Consider the following 13,022-nt stretch of genomic DNA (forward strand, 5'->3'; position numbering starts at 1 on the left):
ATTAACTACTTTTTCCTGATGGATCATCCAGCTATAATTCCATCAGTGGCAGGAATTTTTTCTCTAGAGTTTAGTATTTGTATATTCGTGTAGAAACAGAGTTCTTGCTTTTATCTTAGCTTCATTTTCTTCCTCTCATTTTAATAATTCACTCACCATTAAATTATAAAGATTAAAAATTGGCAGATACCAGAATACGAAGTAATACCTTGCTTTTAGCCTTTTCTTCCCCCTCTCTCACTCTTTTTCCTATACATGCTCTGAAAAGCCTAACCCACTTATTTATCAAAAACACTGGTGATTCCAAGTTAGCAAAATATGCCCATTAAATTATTTGAGGAGGGATAGTAAAAACTTTAATATTAACAGTGAATATTTTTAGTATTTTACTAAATAGATATTAAGTCTCATTCTCTTAGAGAAAGAAATCTGGCCTTGTGAAGTTTCCTTGAATTATCGAAGTCCCCACAGTGATTATTTTCAGCACATTTACAAAATTTTGAATCTCGTTATACACTTGAATTGACATGACTGCTGCTATAAAATTTTTCAAACATATTGTATTATCCTGGCTAATTGTGAGATTATTATCTCACTCTGCCCCAAAAGTTGGAACATAAAAAAATCGAGTTCATTCTTTGGGTGCAACAGAAAATGAAGTTGTCTTGCTACCAATAAAAAGTAAACTGACAAAAAAAAAAAAAAGTAAACTGACAAGTTCCTCATTTGGTTATTAATAGATAAATATAAAATTGCAACCAATCTTGCAATTTCCTCAATTTAGCAGCTCAGTGTTTGTTTGTTTGTTTGCCAAATGCGTTTGTCATCAGGAATGAAGTGTGACATCAAATGTTAAAGTGGGAGATTAGCTTGCAAAAGTACATATGGTTATCACTGGTATCAATGTTTAAGGGACAGTATAGACACAGTGCCACCAAAAAAGGAGTATCGGTAAAAATGCATAGCCTAAAAAATGCTAGGAGATTGTCCATTTCTAACTAACTTTAGAACAGTCATAACAGAACAACATGAGCTGCTAACAGGTCTAATAATTTATCCTATTCTTTTCCTAAGTTAGAAGATTGACCTGGCCTTCTAGTTCTTTTTTTCCTTTTGATAGTGATTCCCTTATCTCCTTTGACTTTCATTTGAGGCTAATTTTTACTTCTACTAGAAAGCAAGCCCCATGATACATCATTATCTTTACTATTGATTCTAAACACACAATACCATACTAATAAACTAAGGACACTTCTTATAAACTCATTTAAAGTTTATATCTTATGATAAATACTCTGTACCTTAAGAAACCATGGAACATCTATCCTTAACACTTTTTGGGTAATTTCTTCTCATGGCCTTCTGATCCTTCAACTTCTTTATTGTATTCACAATGCAGGCAGTAAATTGCTGTGTTTGGGAAGCGGTTTAATCACTCAGGAAGTTCAAGTAGTTGCTTATTGGGTTACTCTCCACAACATGAACAATAGACACCTTATTTCACACTTGTCCCATCCTCTGATGACTTAGTTCATGCTTCCAGTTCTTCTGTTATGAACAAAGATTTTATTGCCAGGATAGTCATCTACCTTAAGTAGGATTAGAGCAAACATGAGGTGTGCAGGAAAAGATGGAACTGGAAGAACCATCTTATGGTAATAAAAAACAAACCTTTACCTCTTTGTGTGATTATTACTTAAGAGTTAATCTCTTTGGGATCCCTGGGTGGCGCAGCGGTTTGGCGCCTGCCTCTGGCCCAGGGCGCGATCCTGGAGACCCGGGATCGAATCCCACGTCGGGCTCCCGGTGCGTGGAGCCTGCTTCTCCCTCTGCCTATGTCTCTGCCTCTCTCTCTCTCTCTCTGTGTGTGACTATCATAAATAAATAAAAAAAAAAATTTAAAAAAAAAAATTTAAAAAAAAAAAAAAAGAGTTAATCTCTTTAAGTGAATAGTACTCAGTTATATGATTACAGATTTCTTTTCAATTCCACTAGCAGGTAGCAGTGAAACCTGTAAGAAATCAGGTTATGGACATATGCTCCTTGGTTTATTGAAACATCACTAAGATAGGAAAGATGACCTGAAAGACAGCTGTATTGGATAGTCTTCTCTAGATTAAAAAAAAAAAAAAAAAAAAAAGTGCCGAAGTACGAAGAACACATTTTTTTCCAACAAGAAAGCAAATATAACTCCAGAAATTTCCTCAAGTAACCAGAGACTTTAAAAAATTTTTAGGTTAGCCCTTGAAAGGCTTTCTTATAAATGTGTACAAAACTGAAAAATATGCATTGTTATTTTTTAAATATTGTATTTATGGTAAAATGTCTTTGATAACCTAAATATTAATATTTGCTAAATTTTATTTGTTATTTATTCATATTAATAAAATAAAACTTAAATTGGAAACATTCTAACTTGTATAGAGTTTGTCATTATGCAAATCATTGAGTATAATTTATTTATTTTTTATGGAGGAACTTATTTTTATTTAAGCTGTTAGTTATAGCTCTACCATGATCAAAACACAAAACATCTTAATATAATATTGCAATTAGCTATATATCTATGTCTATTTATGCTTAGTATTACAGTACGTAAATCACTTTAGTCAAATAATTTCATTTCATGGCAACAATTCACAAACTGAACAATAATCTAAAGTAGAACAGTAATGTATACTATTCTATTTAATTCAGAGACCAAATTCCCAACAATTAATGTTCCAAATACTACAGTTATTGTAGTTTAACATTAGTTTCAGAAACCAAAATATGAAATTAAGTATCGTGGATTACCTGCAGTTTCCCATGACTACAAGATCTGTTTTTCTAAGAACAAAGAACTTCTTAAATAAGTCTAAATGTACTTGACTTAGCATGTTTGAGTTTATAATGGAAGTTGTGTCAATGGCTTTTTCTGTTTCTTTTATATATGACTTTGTTTTTATTTTTGTTTAAAATGGATGGAAGCAAAACTAACTTAGAAGAGGTCATTCTAGGGATGCCTGGGTAGCTCAGTGGTTGAGCGTCTGTCTCTGGCCCAGGGCGTGATCCTGGGGTTGGGGGATTGAGTCCCACATCAGGCTCTTTGCGTGGAGCCTGCTTGTGTCTCTGCCTTTCTCTCTCTCTCATAAATAAATAAAATCTTTAAAAAAAAAAAAAAAAAGAAGAAGAGGTCATTCTAGGTTCAACAAATATCCGGAGTGTGATAAAGCCAAAGCATGTAATCTACAAAGACAATTTTCACTTCACTAAGCTTGTCTTTTATTAAAGGAAATTCCCTTTTCTTGAGTAATTTAAAATTAAAATGATATTTTTAAGGGATCTGAAGTCTGAATAAGGCCAATTTTAAGCCCTTCAAAGCAAATAAATTTTCTGAAATTCAATAAATCATGTCATGCCAAGTTGCAAACTCAAAAAGTTTGGATTTGATTCTGTATACCCAGAACAATGAGTCTTAGGTGGTTCAAAACTTAGTAACATTTATCTTTCCATTATTTAACTGTTTCTTAAAATATATCCTCTTTCTCCTGAAATAAAATACATCACTTTCTCATACAAATCCCTATTTTTTGTCAAGAAAGCAGAAATTAGTGTAATGAAAAAAATATTAATTTTTTCTAAGTAATCTACAATTATTTAGAGATGTTTTGACTGCATTGATGTGGGCCAAGTACAATACCCATTGTATAGGACAGGATTGCCTCATGACAAATTTATAAAATTTATACAAAACTTCGTTTTACAGATGTAACTTTTTTCAGTGTTTTATTACATATTAGGATGCCAATATATACCAATATACAAATAGTTTAAATGTGAAATTAAAAAAATATCGAAATGATGAACACCATAAAACTCTATTATCAACTGGCATATTATAACACAGATATAGGCACAAAGTCCTAAGACTTTTTTCCAAAATATAGCCACTTATTTTTTTAAAACCATAACATTTCATAAGTAATATGGACACTCTTTCTGTCCTTACATTGCACCCAATACCAGTAATATGTGTCAATGGGGTATAACTGAAACTGGCTGCTTGTTTTCATTGAAATGCTTAGTGGTTTCAACTATGCATGAATACAGGCTAAAGAGCCTTGACCTCATAAAAGACTTCAGAGCAAACTTGATTAGAGACTAAATCTTTAAGAGTCATATCACTCTAATGAACTGTGTCACTCGGACCCCTCCAAAACACTGACACTTGCCTTGAAGTAGAAAAAAATTTAGTTTGAAACACAAAGTTAGGTAATGAGTCAGAAGAATGTTTTAGTGGGAAATGTCAAGTCAAGGACTCCCCAGATAACCAAAGATCATCCCTGAATGTATTAATGTTCAGAGCCATGCTTCTCGACTTTAGCATGTCAGATCACCTTTATGTTACATACCACCACGTAGGACTCACATGTTAAATATTTCCTAAATGGCTTAGGCAAATTGTCACTGCCACATATTTGGAGTAAATAAATATTGTCATTTTCTCCTCACAGTGTGGTTGGTAGTGCCAACAAAAAGAGTTTTGCAGTTGAGTTTTCATTATAAAATGTCACGTGGAGAGAGCAGAAAAGCGAACTACTGATAAACTATTTTGAAAGTTTATTCCATAGGGATTCTGTTCTCTGGGACGCCTGGGTGGCTCAGTAGTTGAGCATCTACCTTTGGCTCAGGGCGTGATTGGGTTCCCCACAGGGAGCCTGCTTCTCCCTCTGCCTGTGTCTCTGCCTCTGTGTGTCTCTCATGAATAAATAAATAAAATCTAAAAAAAAAAAAAAAAAAAAAGGAATTCTGCCCTTAAAGGTGTGGTTTCCAAAAATAATGCATCCTAGAATTGTAGAATTTTAAAATGAAAAAGGGAACTTTAAAGTTAAAATTAAGTTAAAATTTAATAAATAACGTAATAAATAAATAGCAATTTTTTAATCCAATCCTTTCATCTGTCAGAATAAACAGAAACCCTGAAGGCTAAATGACTTATTGAAGGTCATTCATTTATTGCCAAGACAATGCTTCTAGAGCAGTGTTTTTTCTTGGCCAGAATTTTAAAATGCAAGTTTTCCATTTTAATTGGATCATATATTGTAGTGCCTCAATTTCACTTCCTTTTAAGACATAGAAATTGAATACAGTATTATAAATAAAAACTATTAAGTTAATCTTTCTCCTGGTTTATTTTTAAGCTAGAAAGGAAAATCAAATGTAGAACAATGATGATGGACTTTTCAAAGGACTGGTTATTACAGAGCCCAATCTACTCTGGACTCTAAAATATATGGTTTCTTCAACCCTAATTGGACAAAAAAAAAAAAATGTTGAAAGCTTTTTTTCCAGACAAGGAACATTTGACAATATATAAAAAAACACACTTATTTCGGAGTAAGAGAGAGATTTTTCCCCAAATAACAAGTGAGATGAGGTATAGCTACCCTATTTCTATAATTTATAATTCAGCTAGTCACAACAGTGAGGATTATGTAACAATTTCTCTCTTGAAACGAGAAGCTGGGGCACAAGTGGTATGGAGTGGAAGAAAGTATGACAAATCTTAAAAATTCAAATGACAAGTTCCTTCTGGCTGGAGAGCGAGACAAGGGATACCACACAAGCTCACACGGTGCAGTCTGCAAAGAGTGATAAAGTGACCGCTTCATAGATGAATATAGACGATGCTCTTGAACTTACAAGGGGCCCCCTACGTGTGAAACGGAAAGGAAAGAACATGTTCTAGCATCATATGTTGCATTTACACCTAAAGAAAGGCTGTCAAGAATGAATATTTGAGCAGTTCTCCATGGTAAGTTTAATGAGTCTACATTTCAGCTCTGTGTCCTCAACACCCTCTATCTACAGTTAGAACACACAGTATCTGCCAGCCATGCCCACGAATTCCTGAGGTCCCAGATGAGGGCCTCTGCCTTGGAGCTCAGAAAGCCCCTTGCTCGATGGTGGTTAGCCATATCCGGAAGGCTCTGGAAGAGGTCTGCGGGGCAGCAGGACTGTTGCTGCTGATAAGAGGCCTCTGGCTGGACTGGAGACCGGGAGCTGTGGGAAACCCAGAAACAAAACTCAGATGGAAATAGGGTGACGCTATCAGCAGCCCAGTATTGGCTATGGATTAACAAATGAAGTAGTTCCTCTCTCCGGCCACCAAACCCCACAGCTGGGAAAGAATGGACACGTCTCCCCCAGACCCCACCCCCAAGTACATTTCATTAGCCACTTCATCTTCAAGTGAAAATGAGTCACTAATTAATGCAACTATGGAAGCGTAATTGCAAACCACTCTGCTGACATATAAAGATGTGTTTTACCTTTAATTACCAAGAGAGAGAGGGGGAAAAAAAGATAACTTGGAGCCAGAGCACCTCACTTGAAGAAAAAAACTAGGAAATCATAGTCCCACCCCCCAAGCACACCACTCCCGACCCGTCCTATCTAAAAATCCTTCGCATTGGGGGTTTTATTTTTTCATTCTAAAAAATCATTATTTTAAATTAGGTCTCAAAGAAAGAGGTTGGCATCTCTTATTCTTTTTCAGAGTGGTCTGAGAAAGGCTCTATCAATGCATCTGAGGAAGAAAAAAAAATAGGATAACGAGATCTCTTTCAATTTTGTTTTTGAATCAATACCCGAAATAATGACCAGAAGCAAAAATCCACCGGTGCGTCAGCAAAGCAGGATGCTCGGCCAGTCAGCTTCATCCTTTCCCCCTGAGCTGTTCTGAGGGCTCCCGGCGCAGCTGCAGACCACTAGAGCAGATAGATAATGTAGGACAGAATGACCAGGCCTATGATGGCAAAGAACATCAGGATGAAAATATCCAGCATTATGGAGTCCTGGGCTGAGGAGGCCTCTGGATTCCGGGCAGACGGGAGCTGGGAGCTGGGAGGTTGCAGCCAGTGGAGAGAAATGGCTCCCTCCTCCCTCCACTGCGCTCCCTTCCCCCTCCCAGGCCTGAGACTAAGATGCTGCAGCTCCATCAGCAGCTACTGGCCGCCCCCCTCGCCGCCCCCCAGCCAACCAATCACAAGGCCCGGGAGCGGGGTAACCAAGGCACTGCTCGATTTAGACCCGGCAGTAGCGAAGAGGCTCAATTTCTCCCCAGGAACCCAATCCCACCTCTTTGTATCTAAATGGAGTCTGCATGATAGGGACGTAGGAGGAGATCTGATCTCTATCCGGATCCCTTAGGAATGAAGCCTCCTGACTGCCTTCCTTCTCTGCCTTTTTCCTCTAACACATCCCTGGCAAATGAGCTCAGCAAAATAATGGCTGGGAGTTGGGTGAGCCATGGGCAAGTGGTAAGGGTCACGCTATGGAGGGACATAGACGGAGGTCTCTTCTGAGTCTCAGGTGGCACCCCTGGGGTGGGAGCACACCTGTGCTGTGCCAGGTGCTGCACACATAGTTTCAGCCTCCCTGCAAGCTGTTTATAGATGAGGCTCCGCGATGGTCAGGAATTTGCCTGATGTTTCATTGGAAGGGGGGAGACCAAGATTTAACCTAGGCAACCAGGTTACACGCTCTGGAGTCCATAGTCCTTTAAAAAAAAAAAAAAAGACTTTATTTATGAGAGACACAGAGACAGAGAGAGAGGCAGAGACACACGCAGAGGGAGAAGCAGGCTCCATGCAGGGAGCCCGACGTGGGACTCCATCCGGGGTCTCCAGGATCACACCCTGGGCCAAAGGTGGTGCTAAACCGCTGAGCCACCCGGGCTGCCGCCCTCCCCTTTTTAAGATGTTATTTATTTATTCATGAGAGACACAGAGAGAGAAGCAGAGACGAAGAGGGAGAAGCAGGCTCCCTGCGGGGAGTCTGACAGGGGACTCTATCCCAGGACCCCAGGATCACGACCTGAGCCAAAGGCAGATGCTCAACCACTGAGCCACCCAGGTGCCCCAGGAGTCCATATTTTTCTCCTGTCCCCCTGACTGGCCCACCTTGTTAGCCTGAAATGCCCCCTCGGCCCTGCCTGCCCTGCTCAGATCACTCCGCATACACTATGAGCCCTGGAGTTCTCTCCTCCAGCTATTCCGAGGCTCTTTGTGGTCATCACCAGAATCTTTGTCCTCCTTGGGGAGCTCAGGACAGTGTTCTACCCGAAGAGCATACCATCCAACTCCCAGGACCCTATCCCTGTGCAGTGAGAGTGTCTAGATGTGCAAATTCAAGAGAGGCCTTCTGGGAGGTATGGAGAATTAATGTTTTATTTTTTTAATCTAGGTGGTGGGTACTCAATTATGTCTTGTGTTGTTTTTATGCCTTTTTATGTTTCACTTATTCTCTGTAAAATGAGGGAATGTCCTTGACTCTAAACAGTTCTTTTGAAAGCCCAGCAGGTGGGGGGTGCGGGGGGGGGCATAAGTGACCCCCTTCCACATGCTAGAGGCGGCTTCTAGAAGGGGGTCTGGAAACCCTCCTGTTGGCTTGTGCCCAGGAGGTAGGGCCCAGAGCTTTCTGTGACCAGGGAGTGGAGTGGAGGCAAGGATTCCCTCCCAAGCTGACTGCCCCCTCCAATCGCTCTGGTGAATGAAGCCTCCAGGGAGGGAGGGAGGGAGGGAGGGCTGCTGCTAGGCAGACAGAGGGGGCAGGCCAACAGGAGGGAAGATTTGCCAACTCATTCCCTTCTGCTGGGAAAATATTAGGCGGCCTGCTCAGTCCGCTCAAGAGGGAGTGGGTGTCGGCACTGTCTTTAATTATCCCACCCGGGGCCTCGGATGCTCCCTGCACCACTCCCTGCAGCCCTGCAGCCCTCGCATCTTTCTTTCTCCCCATTACCAAGGCTCAGAGAGGGCCCTTCCACCTCCACCGCTGCTCGCCTGAAGCCAGAGAATGCCTCCCTCCTGAGCCCCAAGTGGGAAATGCCCCCCCTGCAAAGCACCTGGACAGGAGGCTGACTGGCAGCACCACCCTGGGAGGGGCGGCTCCAGATTCCTCTACCACTGTCCCCTTCCCAGTCCCGCAGAAGAGGGAGAGGCCATCTGGCCTTCTGGTGGGAGGTCAGACCCAGGGCACCTGGAGCAAAGGACAGAGCAGGAGGTGGATACAGAGATGAGAGGTGCAAAGGGCATGGGTGCAGGGCCCACGGGGCAAGGTGGCATGGCCTGAGGCTGTTGTGAGCATTGCACTGGGGGTCCTAAGACCTCTGGCCCTGCCCCTGGCTGTGCAACTTCCACCAAACCATGCCCTCCCCGGGTTTCAGAACCCCACCAGTGGGATGGACATGGTGGTAGTTATTCAGTTTCTGAGTGGGTTAGGTTGCCAGATGCCCCCCCACCCCCATAAGATGGCTTCATCCCATGTCTTACCCCACCCAGACTTTCCCTGTCATTTCATTCCTCACACAGCACCAAGCTCTTCCCGCGTCCCAGGCAGTGGCAGAGGGCTAAACCTGCTCCTCTCCCCGGGCTGAGCTCATGCATTAGTGCAACAAAGAATTGTTTTACAGCTATGAGCCTGGCCCAGGGCAGGCACTGGAGATTGAGATGACTTAGACCCGTTACCTGCCCCGTGAGTGCACTGGCTCGTGGAGACAGTGGTGGGTCAAACTAAGGAAGTCAGACAGGACGAGGGAGACACAGATCAGGGAAGCTTCTGGAGATGTCACCAAGCTGGGCCTCAAACTGTAGTCAGGAGCAGACTGGCAGGAAGAATTCTCCACGAGAAGGAAGTAGGTGCCAAGTCCCCATCGCAGAGCAGACCGCTGCTCCATTCAGGCGGACAGCTCTCCAACGGGGCATCATCTCCTCAAGGGGGGGCAGCAGGACTCCCGGGGGGAGTGGGGCGCGGGGTAATGGCGCACGTGCACAGCACACACAGCAGCACTTCAGAGCCAGAGAGAAAACCAAGTCCGCAGGTAAAAATTATACTTTTATTATTTGAGTCACCAGGAGAAAGATTCACTTGTGGTCCAAGTCAAATGTCGAGAATCATTAACAGGCCAGAAAGAGTTGATCCCAAGCACAAGCCCACGAGGGAGAGGACCAAACAGACCAAGAAAAGACAACCACCCCATATAAAAAGATGAACGGACGGCTTCACACACACACACACACACACACACACACACACACACTCACGCACGCACACACGGATGAAATGTTTGGACAGAGGCAAATTTCACATGGTCATTTGTTTCTTTTTAAATACAGGTTTGTGGGGTGGTATTTTTTTTTTTTCCAGCTACTTAAAAAAAAAATAAAAAGGCCCAAAAGTGCATATGTGAGAGGAAAAAGGCAGAAATTAAGCAATAGTTTTCCCTGGAGGGACATGAGGAAGAAAATAGGAAGCAGTGTGACAAATTCACTTTTCTCACCATTGGGCTTCTTGTATTTTCTTATTGGTTGGTCCACTAAAGTTATAGTCACATTCTAGCTTTGATGTATCTGCTTTCCTGGGATTAGATTGGCCAAAGACCTTTGTGAACTGTAAGAAAAGACCTGGGACTTGGCCCAGCCCTCAGTTCTGTGCTCTTTTAGGAATGGATGGTTCTGGAAAGGAGCAAGGACTCCTAGCAGCCTCTGAGTCCCTCAGCACCAGTGTGGCAGTCCTTCTCTCTGGGGGTGTGTACAAAAAGGTCCCCTATTTTTAGGCCGGGAGGAGTAGAGTGGCCGGCAGCAAGATTCCAGTGGCTGGCCTGCCTTGTTTTGGAAGAAAAATTAAGCTAAGGGAAGACAGGCTGCTTCTTACTCCTCCAGGCTCTCCTCCTGCCTCACTGGGCTCCCAACCACAGGTCTTGCAACAGGACAGGTCTCTGACCTTGGTTCCCAAATCCAAATTGTGCTTTGAGATCAAGAGGAAAAGTAATGGCCTGGTGCCCCCTTCTCAAAGCTCCCCAGATTGCTCCCTCTCTGCCTCCTTCAGCTCCCAAATTGTTCAACATAAAGCCCCTCCACCTGCCTTCGCCTAGGTCGGGGCCAGAGAAGAGAGATGGGCCAGGGAGAGTTCTCCCCCCACAGTCATTTCTTCAACCTTCTGATTTGGGGTAAATATTCCAAGGTTGACTCCCAAGCAGTGAGGACCTGATTGCCGCATCTGCCTGCAGGGTCCTCCCTCTCCCAACGGGACAAGGAGGCAAAGATGTCGAGGCTGAGGCGAAGACGGGAGGGGGAAGCCCAGAGGGATGCTGAGAGAGCCCAGAGATGAATAAAGCCAAGCAAGGGTCGTCACAGCCACCAGCGAACGAGAGAAGGGACTTGGAAATAGCACCATCTTTCCCTTCCTCATCCCGGGGTCTGTGCTTCCAGTTTTGTAGGCCTGGGACCTTCTCCCTCTGCTTCAAGGGGGTGTTAGGTTAGCGGGGAGATGGTGGGAAAGGGCAGTGAGGCACCCACACTGCGGGTGACACAGGGCGGTCTGCAGCCCAGGACACAGAGATGGGGGGAAAGAGGCCTAGAGCCACGAAGCCTGCCCCACCGACCCCAGCAAACTGCAGGCCCCAACATCAGCCTCGCTAACCCCACGACCACCCCCCTTACCTCTGGCCAGCAGTCTGGAAGGGGCAGGAGGTGGGTGGGCTTCTGCTGTTTGGCAATTGAAGGAAAGGAGGAATCTTCACTCCACAGAAACCACGAGGCACGTCTCTCCCCCAGGGTTCTCCCCCACTGTGGGTTCTGAGGAAGCCATGGCAGGGAGACGGCTCTGTGAACTCTCGCAGAAGCCCAGGGGCTCCCGGCGGCCTGGACCCTGACTGCTTCACTCAGCTAGCCCGTCAGACACAGATGCACCCCTTCCTCCACATGCGGAGTCCTGGAGACACAGAAAGCCCTGTGGCTTCGCACAGTTCCAGTCCACTTGGCCCTGGGCCGAGGAGGGGTGCCCGTGGGAGGCCTGAGACATCTTCCCACGGGGAGTGGGGTGGGGAGGGGCCTACGTAGCCCAGAGCTCAGGGGCCAGGAGACTGGGGGTGGAGGAATGAAAAGGGCTATGGGAGAGAACACCCCGTTCCCCTCCTTCCTGCAACTGTCCCTAAGAGTAAGAAAGGTGAGCACTTGACCCAAGCCGTGCTTCCTGGGGAGCCCCTCGCCCACACGGCCGTGTGTGGGCACGAGAGCAAAATCACAGTGTGAGAAGGAACACGAATGAGGAGGGACGAGTGGATCCCAGAGCGGGAACGTACCCTCCTCTGTGGTCCTGGAGAGTGGGGTGGGGTGGGGGGGCGCAGCCCTGTCTTTGAGAAGTAGAGGCCAAGCCCTTCCCAGGGGCAAGGGTGGTGGGGTCCCACTCTGGGAATGTACGGAGCCCCTCCCCCAGAAGTCCTGGAAAGTTGGGGTGTGTGAGGAGGGCAGGGAGGTCGGAGGGGGGCAGGAAGGAGAGAAGCCATGGGTCTCCAATTCCAGACCCGCTCCCTGTGCCTCAGCCTCCCCCGGAGAGGTCCACACCTGTTCCATCCAGAGAGAAAACCAAGAAGTTGGTCAAAGGGAAAACCTGCCAGAGGAAGAGCCTGCGAAAGTGGCAGAACAAGGCTTCGGTTGGCAAAAGCTGGAGGAGGGTGGGAATAAACAAGCTGTCGCAGATTTAAAACAAAACAAAACAAACAAACAGAGACAGTGAAGGGGGGACAGGTGACGCCCAGGACAGATGCGATGCCGTGGAATGCACTGAAGACGGATGGGGCAGGGCGGCCGGGCCAGGCGCTCAGATGGCCTCCACGTAGTTGGCCGGCAGCATCCCCGTGTCGCCCGTGCGCTCCACGGTCCCGTACATCCAGCCATCGTCGATCTGCTGCACGTTGACGATGGTGTCCCCGTCCTGGAAGGAGACTTCATCCTCGTCGGCGGCGCTGTAGTCGTACACGGCGCGGTACCGCTTCTGCAGGGTGGGGGACACAATTAGGGGCCTGGCCCGGCCCTTCCTTCTGCCCCCACAGGATGGGACAGAGCCTGGATGGGCCACGAACCAGGGGCCCAGGGGCCGAACCAGGGGCCGGGAGACAGGGAAGGCTCTGCCACGAATTTTCTCTCCTCTGCCTCTCGCTACCTGAGACCCACCACCCTTTCCACAACTATCTGGCGTCT

General features: G+C 45.3%; 1 protein-coding gene across 1 annotated transcript in view; it reads right to left on the reverse strand.

The window, feature by feature from the left end:
• Positions 1 to 9,863: 9,863 nt before the first annotated feature.
• LASP1 (LIM and SH3 protein 1) overlaps positions 9,864 to 13,022 on the reverse strand; it is a 39,882-nt gene continuing 36,723 nt past the window's right edge. Inside the window, exon 7 of the mRNA XM_055321937.1 lies at positions 9,864 to 12,816. Within this exon, the coding sequence (XP_055177912.1) occupies positions 12,643 to 12,816 (174 nt within the window). The 3' untranslated portion in view covers positions 9,864 to 12,642. The remainder of the gene's footprint in view (positions 12,817 to 13,022) is intronic.

This window comes from Nyctereutes procyonoides, unplaced genomic scaffold (genome assembly GCF_905146905.1).
Source record: "Nyctereutes procyonoides isolate TBG_1078 unplaced genomic scaffold, NYPRO_anot_genome, whole genome shotgun sequence".
Classification (NCBI taxonomy): domain Eukaryota; kingdom Metazoa; phylum Chordata; class Mammalia; order Carnivora; family Canidae; genus Nyctereutes; species Nyctereutes procyonoides.